The sequence below is a fragment of the Chrysochloris asiatica genome, unplaced genomic scaffold (assembly GCF_000296735.1).
Source record: "Chrysochloris asiatica unplaced genomic scaffold, ChrAsi1.0 scaffold00017, whole genome shotgun sequence".
In the NCBI taxonomy this organism is placed as follows: Eukaryota; Metazoa; Chordata; class Mammalia; order Afrosoricida; family Chrysochloridae; genus Chrysochloris; species Chrysochloris asiatica.
The window spans coordinates 32,569,009-32,591,395 of record NW_006408535.1 but is presented as its reverse complement, the minus strand read 5'-3'; the positions used below and the strand labels follow the sequence as shown (position 1 = coordinate 32,591,395).

Here is a 22,387-nt window from a genome sequence, read left to right as displayed (position 1 = left end):
CAAAACAAACTCAAAGGCTCCTAAGAACAAACAACAGATAACTAATATGGGAAAAAACCTCAAGAGCAATGTAACATTAGGTGTTTAGTAGCTAGAGTTCAACTATGGTAAGCTGAAGATGATCTGTAGAAGCATTTGCTGTTCAGTACAAATGAGCAACGCCCATCCCCTCTTCCACATCTTCTCCCAAGGCCAGCCTGACTCCACTTGCTCTTGATTTCCCTCCACAGTCATTGTTGGGAGTGAAAGATGACAAGGGGAGGACCCAGCGCTTCCTGAATTCCAGTATCTGCCTGACTTCTTTCCGTTGGTCTCTAGCACTGACCCCTTCCATATAGAAAACTCCATCCTGCCTCCTCCATCACACTTTAAGCATTGTATTCCCACCAACTCATGGCAATATCTGGTCACTGTCCAATCTCAGGCCTGCTTAGTTAAAGGGTGATTGTATGGTGGTGAAGCTGACCATTTAGCACTCAGAGCTGAAACAATGTCACTTGAGCACTTTCAGTTCCTATACTCATTCTTCCCTGAAACTGCTAGTGTTTTACAAATCCTTTCCCTAAACTGACAATTTGGGAAGAGAAGAAGAGGTGGAGTAGAGAGTGGCTTAAATTGGGAACAAACAAAATAAACCAAAAAATCGAACTCACTCACTCATCACTTTCTTGTCGAGGTCCTATGTTGGGTTCCAGCCTCGACAAGGAAGTGTGGGTGTCACGAAGAAGGGAGATCTGGCGGTGAAAGGGATAGAGAAAGAGAGAGACAAAATATATACAAAAGAGACAGACACATAGATATGATGCAAGCTGGCAGGTAGACAGATCTGCAAACATATTGCCTAGCATTGCACAGCATTGCGCACAGATCTAACTCTACCTCAGTTTTTTATTCTGTTTTTTAGGGAGGGATTTTTTACAAGGGAAGGATGTAATTCACAAAGGGAAGATATGATTAATCATTCAAAACAGGACATAATGATTCACAGGAATAACTTTTAAGATATTTTCATAGTTTTTCTTAACAATCTAAATTTTTATTTTTACAGCAAAAAGGTTCAATCAAGCTGTTATATATTAACTTTTAGGCTTAAAGGATCTAGAGTAGCGACGTGCGGTTTCTTAAGGATACTTAACATAAAGCAAGATTCCTGAAAGGAGCCAAGCTGTCTCTGTACACTTTGCAAACTTTTGTTTGTGAGCAAGATCTCAGGCACTGGGCTTCATTTATCTCTATCTAAAATCTACATTGTTCTTAATTATCACATTCCTACAGTACTTTCAGGAGGAAGGAAAGCATCTGGGTTAAACTGATTATATTCAGAGGCGGTTTTAATGGGGCTGCCACTGATCAACCCAGGGTCTGTGTATGCTGTCCCCAGTACTTTCTTACTCATAAAGTCTTCAGGGTTTCCTTTTATAATTTCCTTCCCCTTTAAGGTTTTTTTTTTAAACTTTTCATTATGAAAATTTCCACAGATGCAATCAAGTAAAAAGGAAAGTATATTTAATTTCCATATGCCCATAACTCAGCTTCAAAAGTAATCAACATTTTGACCACTTTGTTCTATTTATCTTCCCCATACTTTCATTTACCTGGTTATTTTTTCCTGGAGTATTGAAAACTTAACTATGAGTTTACTCTTCACAGATTTCCCCCTCATGCTAAAGCTATGAATTGGGCAGGGGAAATCCAGCTTGGTGATGTCTGTTCCTTCACCCTGGCTTCCTAGCTTTCTATCACAAGGTTGTTTTAGGGTTGGAATCAATGCAAATACAGCTTCATAACCTGTGGCTCTGAAAGACAAACAATGGATTGCGAACCACAAAGTTGGAGCCCATCAGTCATTCTGTGGGAGAAAGATGAGGCTTTCTGCTCCTGAAAAGATTTATCTCCTTGGCAATCCTATATAGGGTCACTGTGAGTTGGAACCAACTTGATGTCACTTAACAACAATGAATATTATCAATTACTGTCTTTGTGTCTAGAAAAGGAATAGCACATGAAATTCATTTCAGTGGAAGAGGAAAAAATGTAAAAAGATAATGTGTTAGGTTTTGCTTAATTATTTACATAGATGCAGCAAGAGTATTAATTTACTATGTAGGCCTCATTGAGTTTACTTTGGAAATATATAGACAAATTTAATTGATAAAGTTGCAAGTTAATGTATTTCTGGAAGTTTTCATAAGGAATCTCAGATTGGACTTTTAAAAGTCTCCATTATTACCTACCCTTAGTTTAAGAAAACCAAGCCCAAGAAATTCTTTCCACCAGATTTTACTCACCAAAACCAAAACAAAAATAACTTGTCTGGTCAATTCTGATTCATGAAGACCTCATATATTCAGAATAGACATGCACGCTAAAGTTTTCAAAAGTTGTCCTTTCAAAACCCCAGGCCTTGGATAGCAGTTCTCTATGTTTAATCTGAATTTTAGGTTTCACCTCTTCAGGGAGAATCTCACTGTAAATTGTTTAACTTTTTTCCTGATAGTGCTCCAACACTGGCCCTTGAGAATCCCAGAAAATTGTAAGCATCAATTTCCTAGCTGATGTTGACTTTCAAACTTTTTCTTGGTCAGTGATTAAGGATGTTTCCATCCCATAATCTGCTGTTTATTCTCAGGCTCCTAGCGATGAATCTATGTCTCATCACCAGTAACAGTTTTTTTCCTTTTTTAAAAAAAGAAACCTTTACTTTCCTTTGAGCATGGGTCTAAATTTTGTTTGCAGATGTCCAAATGCTTCTGTTTATGTTTTTCAGTGAGTTGTTTCAGAACCTATCTCACACAAATTTTTCAAAACCCAAGTCTGTCATAGATTATTTCATAGGCAGAGCCACGGCTGATTTGCAAATGATTTGCCACATGATCCTCTGTCACTTGTTTATTAAACAGAATCATTTCATGTGCATGCTCAATGTTGTCATCAGCTGTGAATGTGGATGGAAGTTTTAATATAAACAGATTGTGGGTAATTTTTAACTCATCCTCATACTTTTCAAGAGTTACAAAGAGCATAGAGAGTTCTAATAGGCACTATTCTCAGTTTTTTTCTACTGTTATCATTATCTTACATGACTATAGTAAAATAATCAAAAGTAAGAAATTAACATTGGTATAATACTAATAACTAACCTACAGAATTGATTTTTTTTTTTCTTTCCAGTTTCTCTACTAATGTTCTCTTTCTGTTACAGGATCCAGTACAGGATACCACAGGCCTTTAGTCCTCATACTTCCTTTCTCTTCATCAAGCTGTGATCCTTTCTCAACCTTTCTTTGTATTTCCTGGATTTGACCGTTTTGAAGAGTATCAATTAATCAAATATTTTGTTTAAGACATAGTTTTTTTCCCCCTAAACTAAAATTATTTTGCTTGTTTAACTATGAAAATTTAGATTCTTAAAACATCTCTGATTGCAACTATTGGTCTCTTTCCATCCAGAACAAAGAAGAGGGGAAAAAAACCTCCAAAGACTCAAGGAAACAATTAGTCCAAAGGGCTAATGGACCACATGAACCACAGCTTTCACTACCCTGAGACCAGAACTACCACCCTGAGATCTGGCTATTACCACCGACTGCTCTGACTGGGACCACAATAGAAAGTATTGGAGAGTCAGGGGAAAAAAGGTAAAACAAAATTCAAATTAATAAAAAATCCAAATTCCCAGGTCTGATACAGGCTGGTGGAGTCTTAAAGGCCATGGCCCTTAGTGTCTTTCTAATTGACAACTGAAGCTGCACAAAAAGACAGATCTTAAAAGTCAACAGAAGCATCAGGGATGGACGTGGGCTCAAACAATCAAGTGTGGGAGACCAATGAGGTAGCATTTGCTCTAAATCTAAGTTAAGAAGCAAGAAGGGACTGGAAAACAGGGCTAATGGAAACTTGGAGCCCAAGGTGGAAACGGGAAGAGTGCTGACACATTGCCAATGCCACAGAATGATCTGGGTATAAACTGCTGAATGGGAAAGTAATTTGCTCTTTTAAACTTTTACCTAAACCTCAATAAAATATTTCCAAAACAAAAATCCCTGAATTAGTTTCAGTAAGATTTTAAAAAAATCTAGTACCTTTAAATCATTAAAATTAATAGAAGTTCAATATTATTTCTGGGAATTTGGAATATTCAACTTACATTTATATCTATAATCCAATCAGACAGGGAACTATTACACACATAACCATAAATTTTAAAAACCTTTCTGGATTACAGACACGTAGGCATATAAACACGTGGAGAATTCATGACTTTATGTAATTTTAGTCACAGGTCAAGAGACACAAAGATAAAACATAAACACTCAACAGTTCAGATATGAAAGAGCTGTTCTTTTCCTTTCTGTTGTTGTTAAGTGCCGTGGAGTCCGTTCTGAGTCATAGTGACCCTGTACAGGGTTTCCGAGGCTGTAAATATTTACAGGAACAGAAAGCCTCATCTTTCGCCCGTGGAACAGCTGGTAGTTTCGAACTGCGATCCTGAGGTTAGCAGCCTGATTCATAACCACCAAGCTACCAGAGCTCCTTATGAGGAAATTGCAAATATCATGGCTTGGGTCAGGCCACCTTAGTCCTCAAAGTGACACCTTTGCCCTTTAACACTTTAAAGAGAGCTTTAATTTAATAGGTTGTTTGATTTCTTTCTTTCTTTTTTTTCATCACTGTTAACCTCCATTTTCCTCTTCCATCCTGCCCCTGGTAATCACTACCTGGTAACCACTAATACACTTTGTTGTTGTTAAGTGCCGTCGAATCAGTTCCAACCCACAGCGACCCTGTATAGGGTTTCCGAAGAGCAGCTGGTGAGCTTGAACTGCTGACCTTGCAGTTCAAACAGCTTTGTAGTCTGGCTCATTAACCCACAGCGCCACACCAGGACTCTTTGGTTCCTACATATTTGCTTTTTCTTATATTTTTATATATGATAGTTGTATGCATTGGAGTCGGTTCCGAATCATAGAGACCCCCACGAAGTGACTTAGATTTGAACTACTGACCTTTTGAATAGCAGCCCAGCTCCCAATCCATTATGTTACCAGGGGTCATCTTTCTCCCACTCAGTAGCTGGCAGGCTGGGACTGCATACCTTGTGGTTCGCAGTCCAGTGCTTATTGTATGGAGCTAGTGAATAATTCTCCCTTAGTGTATGGATCCAGTGAATAATTCTCCCTTATTGTATGGATCCAGTGAATAATTCTCCCTTATTGTATGGATCCAGTGGATATTCTCCCTTAGTGTATGGAGCCAGTGAATAATTCTCCCTTATTGTATGGATTCAGTGAATAATTCTCCCTTAGTGTATGGAGCCAGTGAATAATTCCACCCCTGGTAATCATTATGGAATATTTTTTTTAGCATTAAAACCCTTACTTGACTTTTTACAATAGTGGTCTCATATAATATTTGTCTTTAAGTGATTGATTAATTTCTCTTATGAGGTGTTTCCCAGATTCACCATTTTGAAGTATTCCATGGTGTGTCTGTACTGAAGTTTGTTTAACCGTTCTTTTGTTGATGGGCATTTTGGTGTCATCATCTTTTTTGCTACTGTGAATAGTGCTGCGATGAACTTACGTGTGACAGCTCTTGTTTCTTGAGGACATATACCAAGTAGAGAGTTTGCTGGATCGTATGGTATTGCTATTTACAATTTTTTTGAGAAAGCTTTTCCACAGTGGCTGCACCATTTTACAGTCCCACAAGCAGTGTAGGAGAGTCCCAGACTCTCTACACCCTCGCAAGCATTTGTTGTTATCTGTTTTTTTAAAACTTTGCTATCAATGCTGGGGTAAGATGATATCACATTGTTGTTTTGATTTATATCTCTCTAGGAGCTCTGGTAGCGCAGTGGTTATGCATCAGGCTGCAAACCTTAAGGCCAGCAGTTCGAAACTACCAGCTGTTCCATGGGAGAAAGATGAGGCTTTCTGCTCCCATAAAGATTTACAGCCTCAGAAACCCTGTATAGGGTTGCTTTGAGTTGGAACTGACTCCACAGCACATCACCACTACCACCAATATCTAATGATTGTGAACTTTTCTTCATATGTTTGTTGGCCACCTGAATCTTTTCTTTGGTGAACTGTCTGTTCATGTCCTCTGCCCTTTTTTAATTGGACTATTTGTCTTCTTGTTGAGGTGTTGAAGAATTCTATAAATTTTAGAGTGGTTCCTTGTCTGATATATCACTGCCAACCTTTTTTCTCCCAGTCTGTGGGTCTCTTTTTACTCTTTTGGTGAAATCTTTTGATGCACTTATATGTCTAAGTTTCAGGAGGTTCCAGTCATCATTTTTGTCTTCCACTGTTGGTGTTTTCAGTTATGTTTGATAGTGTATTTATGTCATGTATCACAACCCCTAAGTCTGTCTCTATTTTTTCTTTTTCATTGATGATCTTTATAGTTCTAGGCTTTACATTTAGATCTTCAATTCACATTGAGTTTGGTTTTGTATATGGTGTCAGATATGGGTCTTGCTTTGTTCTTCTGCAAAAGTATTTCCAGTTTTGCCAGTACCATATGTTGAAGAGACTCTCTCTTCCCCATTTAATGTGTTTTGGTCCTTGATCAAATATCAACTGAGTGTTGGTAGATGGATTTACTTCTGGATTCTCAATTCTGTTCCATTGATCTATGTGTCTTTCCTTGTACCAGTACCAGGCTGCTTTGACTACTGTAGCTGTGTAATAGGTTTTGGGCTGGGAAGAGACAGGCCTTCTACTATATTTTTCTTTTTTAGGAATACTTTGCTTATCCAAGGTCTCTTTCCTTCCCATATAAAGTTAGTGATTTGTTTTTGTCATTTGATTTCTTGACTACTGCTTTTATTAGCATTATTGTAGATTTAAGTAAGATGAAACCCTTGACAACTTCACTCTTTCCTCTGTTTATCATAATATTGTTTATTGGTCTATTCATGAGGATTTTTGTTTTCCCTACATTGAGTTGTAGTCTGTACTAAAGCTGTATTCTGTGATCTTCATCAGCAAGTACTTCAAGTTCTCTGTTCTTCCAGCAAGTAAGGTTGTGTCATTTGCCTATCTCAGGTTGTTAAGGAGTCTTCTTACAATTCTGATATGATGTTCTTCTTCATATAATCCAGATTCTCAGATTATTTGCTCAGCATACAGATTGAATAAGTATGGTGGAAGAATAAAAGCCTGATACACACCTTTCCTGATTTTAAACCATTCCTTTCTTCTGTTTGAATCACTGATCTTGGTTTATGTACAACTTCCTCTGAGCACAATTATGTTTTCTGGAGGACCTATTCTTCTCAATGTTATCCATAGTTTGTTATGATTCACACAGTTGAATACCTTTGTATAGTCCACAAAGCACAAATACACATCTTTCTGCTATTCTCTGCTTTTAGCCAAGATCCATCTGGCATCAGTAATGCCATTTCCATGTCGTCTTTTGAATCCGGTTTGAATTTCTGGCAGCTTCCAGTTGATGTACTGCCATAACCATTTAAAAATTATCTTAAGCAAAATTTTACTTGTATGTGATATTAATCATATTGTTTGATGGTTTCTGCATTCCATTGAGTCATCTTTCTTTGCAATGGACAGAAATATTGATCTCTTCCAATTGGTTGGCTGGGTGGCTGTCTTACAAATCTTTTGGCATAGATGGGTGTGCCCCTCTAGCTGCATCAGTTTGCAGAAACATTTCAATTTGTATTCCATCAATTCCTGGAACCTTGTTTTTCACTAGTGTCTTCAGTGCAGGTTGGACTTCTTTCTTCAATATCATCAGTTCTTGATCATATGGTACCACTTGAAATGGTTGAATATGGACCAATTCTTTTCGGTACAATGAACTCTGTATTTCTTCCACCTTCTTTTAGAAGAAGCTCAAAATAGGAAATAGAAAAACAAACAAGAGACTAATAAACCAAAATCTCTTACTCAACAAAGAATGCCTCTTTATAGTCTACTACCCATCACCAAATGGTCAGACCACAAAACCAAAGTTGTAATTATTGCTACCATAAGTTTCTAGTTGCCTCCTACTCCTGACGATCCCATGTGTGTGTAGAGTATAACTGTACTTAGGGTTTTCAATCGTTGTTGTTTTGAAAGTAGAACACCAGGCCTTTTTTCTGAGGTTCCTCTGGGTGAATTTGAACCTCCAATCTTCCTGTTAGGAGTCAAGTATGTTAACCATTTCCACCACCCAGGGACTCTGTCACTATCAAGAGGAAGAATAACTCACTGGCTGTAAGCAAACCAAAACCAAACAAAATTAGTAAATTAGAATCAGAGAAATGAAGACTCTGTAAATGTAGTTTGATTGCTGTTCAAAGGCATCCTTACGGTGCAGTGAAATTGCTCGACTGCTAACGGAAAAGTCAGTGGTTCTAATGTATTCAGCAGGAGAATAATGTGGCAATTTACTTTTGTAAAGATTTACAGCCTTGGAAACTTTTCGGGGACAGTTCTGCTCTGTCATACAGAGTCTCCGTGAGTCGGTATCAACTTGAGGACAGTGAGTATTGCTGCTGGGATTCACTCTGGGAGCCAGGAAAAGATGTGCATGGGACTAAGTCCCCATCAGATGCACTTCTTCAGTAATGCAGGTTTTCTGACTTTGTCAGGTGATTGGCTGGGTTTTTCAATGAATACCTACTGTAATTTTTAAAAAGGTAAAATTATGGGTCTAAAATCAATATAAAATGAACATATGTCAAGGATTTTATTTAGCTCATTAGTTAATGAGCCTTAACATGTTACAACTGGCTCAAATAATACAAGTATCAGACAAATAAATATATAAAGTTGGAAAGAATTTACAAATAGATGCAAAACTGATAAAAACTATTTGATATTCACAGGGCAATAAATCAATTGCATTCCACTTGGCCATTTGAATTTTTATGGACAAGAATCAGTGGCATTATATTAGTTTTCTATAGCAAAAAAACTGTTGCCATCGAGCCTGGTGGAACAGAGTAGAATTGCCCCATAGGGTCTCCAAGATTATAAACAGATTGCCACATTTTTCTTCCAAGGAGCAGCTGAGGGTGCAAATGACCAATCTCTTGGTTAACAGTCAAGTATTTAACCACTGCACTGCCAAAGCTACTTCTATAACTTGTTAAGTGCTGTTGAGTCTAATCCAACTCATAGTGACTCTGTGTAGGGTTTCTGAGGAGCAGCTGGTAGGCTTGAACTGCTGACCTTGTAGTTCTCAGCCCAGTGCTGATCCTACAGTGCCACACCAGGAATGTAGCAAAATGTTTTAAAAATGATAATAGATACAAACTTCTACAGAATCAAGTTACATGGAAGGGCCTAATAGACAAAGCTTTGCTTTTCACTGAAGACATTTAGTATCTTTTGGTCTACTTCAACATCTTCACAATTTCTCTCTACTTAGTTAAATCTATCAAACTTTTTCTTTGTGATTTTTTCCCCCAACTTTTCCTTTTAGCCTGTACCTGCAAACCAGGAACCCCTTAAGAGGCTAAGCACTTAAGCATTTAGACTGTCAGTGAGCTGGCATCTTTCACAGCAGAATCATAGGCTATGAGAAGACAGAGAACTTGAAGAGAGGAATGCATAGATTCATCCTGATCTGGGGGGAGTTCATTCTGGTTCTAGAAGTTCCTGTTGCACTAGTGTGGGAGTGTCTTTGGTCAATTTTATTGCTTATATGTTATTGGCAAAATTCCTCCATGATTACCAAAGATGTCAAAATCACTCAGTTAAAAAGAACAAGATATGATACCATAATGTTCCCAGGGAGTAATCCACCAAATGTATCCAAGATTATGCATGGCTGAACAGGTTAAAGCCCAAATCAAGGGAGCAGCAATGACAAGAGAGGGGATTAAAAGGTTTTAAGAGTGAAAGAACTGACTAAGGTTGGGAAGATTGGGTTCTTTGAAATTGTGAGCAGGTATGTGGAAGTACATTTTCTTGTTCCTAACCATTTGTGAATGATTATGGTTCTTAATAAAGATTGCAAATATCTCTCCTACATATGTGGGGTTGTTTTTAGTGTTGATTGACAATTTTCACCCAGATCCCTGAGGAAATGACCTCAATGGGCACAGAAGAGATGGAGTTTGATTACCAGCAGCAAAACAGAAGTGTAAGAGAAGGAACAATGGGTGGAAATCAACAGACCAGGCTACAATACCTCTATTGTTGTTGTTGTTAAATGCCATTGAGTGGGTTCTGACTTATAGAGACTCTATATTAGGGTTTATGAGAAGCAGCTGGTGAGTTTGAATGACCACTCCTATGGTAAGCAGTCCAGTGCTTATCCTATAGGGCCAGAGTAGGACGTTACTAATATCATGTTGTTAGGTCCAATGAAGTCACTTCTGACACATAGCAACCCTAAGTGACACAACAGCCCTGTAGGGTGTCCTAGACTGTAATCTTTCACCACGTTTTTCTCCCTGGGTACCACTGGTTGGGTTTGAATCTTCAGCCTTGTCGTTATCAGTTGAGTGCTTAAAGCTGCATGACCAGGACTTCTTTAAGATCTTGAAGACTCAATTTTATAAAAAATGGGAAACCCTGTACAGGGTCGCTGTGAGTTGGTACCGACTCCATGGCATACAATCACCACCACCGCCACTTAGGAGAAAACTAACTAAAATGTGGAGCCATCAACTTTGGTTCCCAGAAAACTTAGACAGCACCTTTGTATGAATTAGGAAAAAGGTCCCTTCCTCTAGGTGAAGCCCGCTCTTTCCACCCTGCCCAGGTGGTGCAGTGGCTGAGTGCTGAGCTGCTAAACTAAAGTTTACACAGTGTGTTGAGCAGAGCTCAGGTTAGAGACCAATCTGTATTTATCCCCTAAGTCCTGGTGTGATTATATGGCTATTCTCAAGCAGGGCATAATTTCAGAACTGTTCTTGTAAAAAAAAACATACTGCATATTATAAAGAAGTAATATAATATCCCATTCTATCAAGGTATGGGAGTCTTGGCATAGGATAAACAGAAAGTTCAGTGGTTCAATCCCACCAGCCGCTCCTCAGAAACCTATACAGGGTCACTATAAATCGGAACCTACTCAATGGCACTTAACAACAACACTAAGATATACGTCAAATATCTTTGAGAGGCTAGATACCTTTGTATTTGATGGATCCCGGTAAACTGACACTCTGTTCTGCATGCAATTGATCACTCTGAGATCCCAAGTTTGGGTGGATGGGTGGGTGAGGGAAGAATTTAGATATTGTTGTTGTTAAGTGTCCTAGAGTTGGTTCCTACTTACAGCAACACTTAACAGGGTTTCCAAGAAGCACCTAGTGAGTTTGAACTGCCGACCTTGTGGTTCAAGCTGACATTGAGGTTCAGCACATTATCCTGTAGTGCCTGCCACACCAGGATAATCTCAAATAATGTGTCAGTCTCTGAAGAAAAATACTTTCCCCCACAACTTTTTTGTATCTGATGAACATGTGAGTGATAAAATCTCTGCCTCCCAAAAAAATTACAGCTAATTTTGTGACTCTGAGTCCTGGTGTGGCACCGTGGGATAATGCACTGGACTGCAAGGATTGGTTTGAACCACAAAATTGGCAGTTCAAATTCACTATCAGTTCCTTGGAAACCCTATACAGGGTCGTTATGAGTCAGAACCGACTCTACAGCACTTAACAACAACAACAAAGCAGAGTTGGAGTCCTAGCTGTAGAGCGCGATCCAGCATCCTTTGCCACTCTATTGTTCCCATGTTTCCCATTGCAGAGACTCATCACAGCTGGAGCACCATAACCCCAAACCTATGCAAGATCCTTACATCCAGTCAGCTATCAGTAGGCAGTAGCAGCTGCAGACTGAAGGAAAACTCTTATGGGTACAGTGTAGCAAGACCCCTGCACCCAAATTAGTCATAACACCCCCGACATCTTGCACAGAGCTTCTCTAGCCCCTTCTAGTGCTTGAGAAAAAAAAGAAAGAAAGAGAGAAAACAAAGGGTAATGCAGCATAGGAGGGAATTAAGGTTTGACCTGGAAAAGTCTTTAGTATTTTAGAATATCCTAGGAGGCTTTCTGCTCCCGTAAAATTTGCAGCCTTGGAAACCCTGTACAGGGTCGATATGAGTCAGAACCGACTCCCCGGCACATCACCACCACCACCACCACCACCACCACCACTATTACTTGTGGTGCTGCACTATAAAACACCAGACCGCAAGTTCAATTTTAACTGCAAGGTCAGAAGTTCAAACCTCACCAGCTAGTCCTCGGAAACCCTATACAGGGTCGCTATGAGGCAGAATCGACTCAACAACAACAACAACTATGTCCTGGTGTGGCGCTTCAGGATAATGCATTGGACCTCAAGGTCAGTGGTTCAAACTCACCAGCCGCTCCTCAGAAACCTCATACAGGGTTGCTTCGAGTCGGAACAGACTTGTCGATGCTTAACAACAGCACCATTACTAATTCTACTATACCAGTGGTTTTCAACCATGTCATCAGATCCAACCTTACAGCAAACATGGTGTTTGCCCCTTTATTATCCTGAAGTGTAATTCATAGATAACATAATGTATTTCTGTCATAAACTCAGGCAATTCATCCTCAGAGTCTGAGCTCCACAACGGTCGGAAGAGTTGAGGCAGACACACTATATAACCAGGTGTAGAGTAAGGGGACCTCTAGGGACCTTCTCAGGTTAGGAAGCTTCCGTTATCTATTGCTCTTTATTGCTGCAGTGAATCACAGACATAATGACTCTTTACATCTCTGACCTCTTTACTGGGTCACAACTGTGTATTTTCTTTCCTAACCCTACTTCTCACCCAATTATTCATGTTCATTAAGAAGTCCAGGCTGCCATTTTCTTCCAAAAATAATGGGCCTAGGTTGTTGTTGTTTTGTTTGATTTTCTTTTCTTTTCAGAAGCTCTGAACTGTTAGCCACAAGGTTGGCAGTTCAAACCCACAAGTCACTCCTTGGAAACCCTATAGGGTCTCTAAAAGTCGAACCAACTCAATGACACTTAACAACAAATATTATGGAGCCCTGGTTTGGTGCTGTAGGATAAGCACTGGACTGCTAACTGCAAGGTTGGTGATTCAAATATACCAATGACTCCTTGGAAACCCTACACAGGGTTGCTATGATTTGGAACAGATTCGACTTAATAACAACAACAATACAATATAAGAAATCCACAGGTGGTGCAATGGGTAAGACAGTAGAGAACGTAAGGGTTGAAGGTTCCAGCCACTCAGAGATACCGTGGAATAAAGACCTGGTGATCTACTTCTGAAAAATTAGCCATTGAAAAATCCTATAGAGCACAGTTTTACTCTCTCTCTCTCTCTCTCTCTCTCACACACACACACACACACACACACACACACACACACGAGTTCACCATGAATGGGAATAAATGCCACAACAAATTTTTTTTCTTCTGTTAAATGCAATATAAAATCATGATTCTATATATATCCTGTGTGGGCCCACGGCAAGGGTACTATGCAATGGCTACATCTTTGTGGAAGATCTCCTTAGAAATGTCCCTTGGCCATTAGCATAACACCATCAACCTGTTTTATGACTACTAATCAGGCCCAGGCGGTGCCTGATTAAGTGCTAGGCTGCTAATGAAAACATTGTGGCTTGGGTTATATGTACTTTAACACTTTAAAGAAGTTTTTGACAGCAGATTTGTTATTATTGTTGTTAGGTGTCCTCTAGTCGGTTCTGACTCATAGCGACCCTATGCCGGCTCCTGCGCCATCTTCATAATTATTGCTAAGCTTGATTGAGTCCATTGCTGCGGCCACTGTGCCATTCCATCTCACTGGGGAGTTTTCACAGATCGGGAGTCCAGAAGTCTGAATTCAGGGCCTTGGCAGGAATCTAGGGGAAGTTTCTTTCCAAGTTCTGAGCTTTTCTTGCTATTCATTGGCTTGTAGACTGGCTCTCATATGCTGTCCTCCCCTTTTGTTTGTTTCTTTGTCATGTCGTTTTTTATAAAATACTACTCAGAAGGGATTCAGATTAGAACCCACTCTACTTCAACATATCGAGGACTTGATTCAATTCATGACAGATGGATTCTTTGCCAGTTAGTAAAATCTGTTCTCTCTTCCTCTCGCTGATAAATTTTGCTTCATTAGCAATTAGGAATTCTAAGACCCGAACTACCAAAACTTTGCTGTAGCATCTGAAACAAACACATTAACCTCTTTGAGCTGTTTTCTTTATGTTAAAATGAAGAGTCAATTTCTGTGAGCCTTAATTCGTTCTCTGAGATTTTAGGATAGTATTTGATTGTTTCTGGAAGTAGTATGGAATATTTGGTAACCATAGTTGTTAGTATATGATATTTAAAAAAAAAAAAAAATCAGGTGATGAGCATGTATTGGCAATTGCCATGTAACAGCATTAATATACACTATAATAATACATATTACATTCAGTGTCTCATATTAAAAAAACAAACACAAAAAACAAGATCACAAAACCTGTTGATTCTAACTCAAGGTGACCCCATGTTTTATAGGTTATCATTGTTCCATAGGGCTTCCTTGGCTGGAAATTCATGATTGACTTGCCTCAGATCTTAAATCGTCATATGAAGTCATGATATAGCTTTAAGATGTAAAAAGCAAAAAATGTCTGTGTTGGAGGGATTTAATCTTTACAGAAGCAGAGCTCCAGGCTTCTATTCCTTCGTGCCCCTGGGTGGACTCAAATTATCAACCTTTAGATTAATAGTTGAGTAGAAATCACTGCACTACTCACAGCTCTTAGTTTCTCATATTATACTCACAAATTTCCTATAAATGCTACTATTTTTCAAACTTAGAAGATGCAAAAACTAAAGCTAGAAAAGGAGAAAAGCAAAGATAAAAATCTGTAAGTTTTAGACTACATAGACCACAAACACAGTTCCTTTTCACTCTCAAGTGTTAATTTCAAATGATCCCTAATGATAACCAAAACATAGCCATTTATTCTAAAGAAGCAAATAAAGCCTGCAGTTGAATATAATACCCCTGTAGTTGAATATACTATTACTGGAATCATCATAGTGTTCTTTATTCCCTCTTCAATGTTTCAAATAGACCTCAGCAGAATGAATGGGCTGAAAGGGATCACGCATGCACAATCAGAGGGTGAAATACAATAAAGAAAGTAAGTGCTCAATACCGGCTAGTTACTATTATTACCATGAATTATAAGCATCAGTTTGGCAAAAGATCAGCTTAATGGACTGCAGATCACAAAAGTGACTCTTATCCTACCATTTGAAAACCTCCTGTCTAAATGACTAAGAAAATATCTGCCGAAAAGGCCTATATTGTATCTAAAGAGGATTTTTATTGTGCTTTAATTGTCTTCAGAGAGATTTAAAAAATATTATCTGTTGTTGTTGTGAGGTGCTCAGCAATCCTACGCACAACAGAAGGAAACGCTACCCGGTCCTGTGCCATGGGTGCAATTGTTGTTATGCTTGATCCCATTATTGCTGACACTGTGCCAATTCATTTTGTTGGAGAGTTTCCTTTATTTCACTGACCCTCCACTTTACCGAGCATGATGTCCTTCTCCAAGGACTGACCCCTCCTGATAACATTTGTCAGAATATGAGAGACGAAATCTCACCATCTAAGGAATGTTCTGGTTGTACTTCTTCCAACAGAGATTTGTTTGTTCTCCTGGCAGTCCATAGTACATTCAGTATTCTTCTGCAACACTACAACTCAAACGCATCAATTCTTCTGTGGTTTTCCTCACTCATTGTCCAACTTTCACATGCATATTAGGCTATTTAAAGTATCAGTATGGCTTGGATTAGGCGCACCTTAGTCCTCAAACTGGCAGCTTTGCTCATTAACACTTTAAAGAGGTCTTGTGCAATAGATTTGTCTAATGTAATATATTGTTTGATTTCTTGATTGATGCTTCCATGAGTGCTGATAATGGATCCAAGCAAAATGAAGTCTTTGACAACTTGATCTCTTATCCACTTATCATGATGTTATTTACTTGTCCAGTTGTGAGGATTTTTGCTTTCTTTATGTTAAGGGGCAACATACTGAAGGCTGTGGTCTTTGGTTTTCATTGGTAAATAGTTGGAGTTCTCTTTACTTTCAGCAAGTAAAGTTGTATCATCTGCATACAGCAGGTTGTTAATGAGTTTTCCTCCAATTCTGATGCCACAATCTTGATATAATCCATATTCTCAGATTATTTGCTCAACATACAGATTGAATAAGTATGGTGAAGAGTAAACACTGACGCACATCTTTCCTAATGTTAAACCATTCAGTATCCCCTTGCTCTATTTGAACTACTGCCTCTTGATCTATGTACAAGTTCCTCATGAGCACAATTAAGTGTTCTGGAATACCCGTTCTTTGCAATGTTCTCCATAGCTTGTCATGGTCCACACAATCAAAAGTCTTTATGTAGTCAATAAAGCATAAGCAAACATCTTTCTGGTATCCTGTGTTTTCAGCCAAGATCCATCTGACATTAGTAATGATATCCCTTGTTCCATATTATCTATGATCTCAATTTTAGCTAAAGAAATGAACTTTAGAGTTGACCTGTCTGCTGACTTTACTCACCAAGCTACAGGGGCTGACAGTGATAGTGTTGCTTTGGAGATTATATTATCTCAGGCTAAATTATACCAATGATCATGGAGGCAGCATAGGACTGGACTGTTATACATGAGGCTGCCATGAGTAGGAGTTGACTAGACTGTAACTAACAGCAACAATAACATCAGGGCTAAATTACCAGACTTACAAAATCTGGATATTCTCATTGGAATGTGTTTATAGGCTGAAGGATGGAAAAAGGTAGTGAAGACTTCATAGGTAAAAATATGTGAAAATTTATGATTGGCTCTCTTTAAATCTCAAATCTTCAAATGAAGTCATTATATAGCTTTAAAATGTGAAAAGCAAAATGTCTTGGAGGGATGCTTCAAATAAAGACTAAAGGTTTTGAGGTTCCAAAAGTGACAGGAAAGTGTTAAAAGGAAGTACACATGAACAATATAAGGAAATGGCTGGGTTTGGAATCCATGAGTAAGGTCAGACTTCTGCAAACCACAGGACACTGGGTGTAACTCAGAAGTGGAACAATTGATTCACAAAGTAAAGTAGTTTTCCAATCTGGAGACATTTCCTGTCTTAGATATTTGCATCTGTCTGAATGCCTAAGTGGCATTACTTCAAAGAGCTTGTGGGAGGTGAGAAGGGAATTGGCTGAATGTGTTTATTTTGTGCTATTTGTGGGGAGTGGGAAGTCAGTGGGCTCAGGAAATAAGAGCACATGGACCACCAGGAGATAATCATTTTGCTGTAAAGCCGATTCCAGTACACTCCTCAGAGTGAAGGAAATCCTGGGAGAGAAAAGCTTGGGGAAGGGGAGGAAGCAAGAACCTTTAAAGCTACTTAGGTGTGTAGGTAAGTCATAGGGAGCAACATGGGAAGGTTTCTTTATGGTTTTTTCATTAAAAATTAAAAAAAATACAGAGAATTACTGAATACCCTTTATTCACATACATTATTAAAAAAAGAGAACTTTTTACTGCATTTATTTGATCATCCTTTCTATCTATAAACACACACACAAACACACACATATATATATATGTTCATATGATCTGTTTCGGAACCATATGTCAATAGGTTGCATACATTATGTTCCTTTCCTCTTTAATACCTCAGAGTGTATTTCTTAAGAACAAAAACTTTCTTGAAAACAAAGGACATTTTTCAAATTCAGTCCATTACACATTGATATCATACTTTTTACCTAATCCACAGTCTATAGTCTTATTTTATCAAAAATGTTCTTTATAGCATCCCGTTCCCCAGCAGGAAAGGAGGATGAGGCTGGTCTCTACCAGGACAAAATCACATGCTCTTTCCTTTAGCTCTATTTAGGGTCTTTCTTAGTAGAGAGATCCCAGCAGGTGAGTTGTTTGGTTTCTTCTCTGAGCAGGGAGTATCCAGGCACTAAAATCTCTTTTAGTAGTAGAAAGAATCTGACATTACAAGATGTTGCTCTAGCAGGAAACAGAGATGTGAAGATGGGCATCTTTCCTCAGCCTCGGCTGAGAAGTGAAATTAGACAATGACAATTTTTCCTTTCCTTTTGCTCTTTTGTGAGGAGGGTGAGTAGTAAAAGTGAATTTAGGGTAGAAATAGAGAGACGGTCTCTTATGGCGATTCTAATCCTTTACTGAGAACAAACATCTCTACAAGAATTTCTCTTAAAGTGTGACACTGTCCTCGCTTGTTTTATAAACCATTCTCCTTGGTTATTTGAAACAAATTTCTGCTTAAAAGTTCACTGATGTTAATTTTCTTGGTTCTCCATATGTAGACCAATTTCAGAACTGCTTCCTCTGCTCTGTAGAATCTACATTTTATTGCACAGCAACAGGGGTTGTGTTATGGAGGGATGGGAGAAATAGGAAAAGAAGGAAAAAGAGTCTTTGTCATGAGGTGGATGTGAAGTAATGTGGAGAAGGGAAAGGACACCCCAGAAACTACACTGTGAGAATTCTGGGAGACTCGGGTCTCTATTGGAACCAATTTTCATCCCTGTCTCCTCTCTCTACTCTAGGAAAAATGAAACTGACGTTGGTGCAAATCTTTTTCATGATGCTGCTACTGCTGTTGGGCCTGGGGATGGGCCTGGGCCTGGGTCTTCGCATGGCTGCAGCAGTCTTAGAGGATAGCTATCAGCCACTGAATGAGTTTTGGGCCAGTGACTCCCAGGACAAAGCTGAAGCTGCAGAGGAGGGAATGGGTAGCCGAACTGCAGAAACTCTGGTGGTTAGCAACCAAGGAGTAGCACAACCTGCTTGGCAATTAGAAGACACCATCTTCAATGAAGATGAGGTTGAGAACCACAAGATGCTCAGGGTTGATGCTCTTTTTCAGAACAGCAAAGACTACCTTAGGAATAACCTGATCTCCAGGGATTGCAATGCCATGATGGCTCACAAGATGAAGACACACAACCAAACCTGCATAAACCAGTACACGTTCATCCATGAGGATGAAGAAACAGTCAAGGCTGTCTGTGACACTCCAGTCATTGCCTGTGAGCTCAAAGGGGGCAAATGTCACAAGAGTTCCTACCCCTTCCAATTGACACTCTGCAAGTTGTCCCAACCAGGTCAAATCACTCCTCACTGCAACTACCTAACTTTCATTCTTGAAAAGTTCATCATTATAACCTGTAATGACACCAAGTTCCACTTGTCCCCTGGACAGTAAAGCAACTCACCCTCTTCCTCCTTTTCATGTTCTTCTTTTCCCTTCCTAATCTTACTCTTCCTTCTCTTATATATTTTGCAGAAAAAGTCCCCAGGAAAGGGACTGGCCTACTCTTTATCACTCTTCCCTGAAAACGTAATTCTTCTTTGCTCTTGTTCCTATCATTAGAAGTGGGAAAATAGGGTCCTGGTGTCCAATCTCCCTAGGTCTCTATGTCTCCTGTCTCTAGCCCCTGGAAAGGTACAAGTGAAGAGCTCCTCTGGTCCCTGTTGTGGTCCTTGTCACAGTCTGGTCTGAGTTTGCTTTTGGATGTGAACTAGAAAAGTTTAATACTTGGTTTACCAATATTCTTTCCTGATGTCCTAACGGAGGCTCCAGACTCCAGCCTCTTGGACTCTGCCCACCTGCATGCTTCCACTGTAGATACAATTAAAGTGATTCTATCCCTGACTGCAACTGAAGAATCAGCCATGGGGATCAGCTTTCTCTTCCCAAGCTGCGAAATATACAGGGACCCTGGTTTGGGGTCTACTATTAAGGTGTTGTGGTGGTGCAGACAATGACAGACCTAGTGGACACTCCTACCTCTAGTAAAAGCACTCTCCTTTCAGACAAAGACTTCATTCACTACCCTAATGGAGGCCACAAGGTCATTCTTAAGATAGTCTGTAGTATGCTGGTCTTCTCTTGTTTCTCCTAAGTTCCACTGGATCCAGGTACTGACTGTTGTCCCTTCTTCAAGGATGGTGTAAGTGTTTGTTGTTGTTACTGCTTATAGTTGTCAGCTTGCCCATCCTTATCCCTCACCATTTCGGTGTTGTCTATGACACTGTACTGAAGGATCATCTCTGGGCCCCTGGTCTGAGACCTAGTCTTAGTTTTACATTATTATATAATCAGTCTTTATTTTCTCTCCCTTCATAACCTTTCCTTATATATCCTTCTTTTTCTTCCCTCACATTCTTCCCTGATCCTTTCAACTCTGTGTACCCCTGACTCCTTTTTCCCCTAGCCTTTTTCTCTTTCCTCCCACCTTTTATTACATGTGCCTCTTTATTCTTTTGCTTCTTTCCCCCTTTTCTTTCCTCTGTTCTTCTTCTATTTGGATCCTCTTTTCTCTTTCACTGTATACTTTTAGAAACACATTCAGCCATTTAGTCACTTATTTTATGTCAGGTAGGTAGGTGCTGGTTCTATAGTAAAAAAATTTCTGGTGTAGGGGGTTGGAAGGAGGGTATGGAAAAGAGAGAGACATTTTTCTAAATTAGGTCAGGAAAGCAAAATAGTGCTCATTCAATATTTCTTTCCTTTTGATGTTTGCCACGGCACTGAAATACAAGGAAACTGGTGAAAGGAAAATTGATGTAAGAAAGGGATTAAATTGATTCCCTAGGGATAAAGATATGGGGATGAATGAATAGAGAAGGCAAGAGAAGAACTTCAGCCTGTTTGTTCTGAATTCATGTCTGTCAAGAAATCATGCAGCTGGATGTGTGTGTGGGTCAGGATGGGAGAGTCTGAGGAACGGGCTAAAAGGATCCCTTGTACAATTTGCTTTTGAGAATTCCTCCCTCTACAGTTTTTCTCTACTTGTATCCTCCTAGACAGTGACAGACTCAAGAGTTAGGGACAACCCCCTCCACACACAGAGTAGACAGCGATGGGCAACTTGGACATTGGCTACCCAAAATGGGGCCGGGGGGCTACAAAGGCAAGAAGTGACTGGCTTACAAGTTTTCAAGAGGGAATTTAGATACAGAGGGCCTGGAGGAAGGTGGAATCTCCAGTGAGTAGTATTCAATCTGACTAGGCGGGGCTGATGCAATGAAATGCAGACGGGTCTCTTGTGATACAATAGTGAATAATTGTTATCAGGACTGATTGTGAGGGTCGGAAATGTAAAGGTAGACATTTTATAGCAAAACGAGGGGAGTGATTAACTTTTCAGTATAGGAGCGGAGGTCCCTAGGACCATCAAGGGAGAAGAGCAGAGAGCCGGACCCTACCTAGAGAAGCAGTGATGCCTGTCATGGAGCCAGAGATGATGACGTGGAGCGATGGAGCAGCTGGAGACTTTAGATCCAGAGAGGGAGAGCGACTGTTGCTGAAGCCCTGGGGGGTATAGGGGAAGGATTGCATGGAGGGGATTGTAACCATCTCAATGAGACAATATACGATAGAACGAATGTAAAACTAATGTTCTCCCATGTAAACTATCACATAATTCACAATAAAAAAAAAAAAAAAAAAAAAAAAAAAAAAAGAGTTAGGGACATATATAAATGAGAAAAAGGAGGAAAGAAATATCTTGTTTCACTATGACCTGACTTCTCCATTCCTGCAGGCCACTAAACACTTAAGTGTACTGCCTCCAGTAGCCTCCAGAGTCCCATGGCTCAACATTTCTCTTTTCACTTCCAACTGTCTTCTCCTGGTTGGCCTGGAGGTATGTCCGCGTCTGTGGCCTGCTCTGATATTTTAGAGTTGGGTGGAGGTTTGAGGAGAGCTCAGGACTTTCACAGGTATGATTTCTACTCTTCCAGAAGGGAAATTCCTCTCTGATCATTTAAAAGGAGTAAAGAGCAAACAGAAGACAGATCATGTAAAACAATGGAGGAAAGGAACCGTGGGGTGGGCAGAGAGGAAAGAAGAGTGGGAGCCAAAGAAAATCAGCCAGGTTAAGGATTTATTTAGCAGGTAAACCAACAGGAGTTGTTGTTGTTTACTGCCATCAAGTTGGTTCTGACCTGTAATGACCCTATTACAACAGAAGGAAACACTGCTGGGTCCTACACCATCCTCCCAATTACTAGTACACTTGGGTCCATTGTTGTTTCCACTGTGCCAATCTATCTCGTTGGGAGTCTCTCTTTTTTTCTCTGACCCTCCCACTTCACCAAGCATGATGTCCTCCATGGACTGGTCCTTTCTGATACTATGTCCTAAGTATGAAAGATGAATTATGGCCATCTTGGCTTCTAAGGAGCATTCTGGGTGTACTTCTTCCAACACAGATTTGTTTGTTCTTCTAGTGGTCCATTGTATCTTTAGTATTCTTCTCCAACAAAAACCAAAGGATCCATTGTATGGAGTGAACTAACTGTTGTTTTTGTTAGGTGCCTTTGAGTTG

At 39.6% G+C, this 22,387-nt stretch overlaps 1 protein-coding gene across 1 annotated transcript; it reads left to right on the top strand.

Moving 5' to 3' along the window:
• The first annotated feature begins 18,603 nt into the window (after positions 1-18,603).
• RNASE10 (ribonuclease, RNase A family, 10 (non-active)) lies at positions 18,604-19,257 on the top strand. The gene has a single exon (XM_006835551.1). The coding sequence runs from the start codon at positions 18,604-18,606 to the stop codon at positions 19,255-19,257; it is 654 nt and encodes a 217-aa protein (XP_006835614.1).
• The last annotated feature ends 3,130 nt before the right edge of the window (positions 19,258-22,387 follow it).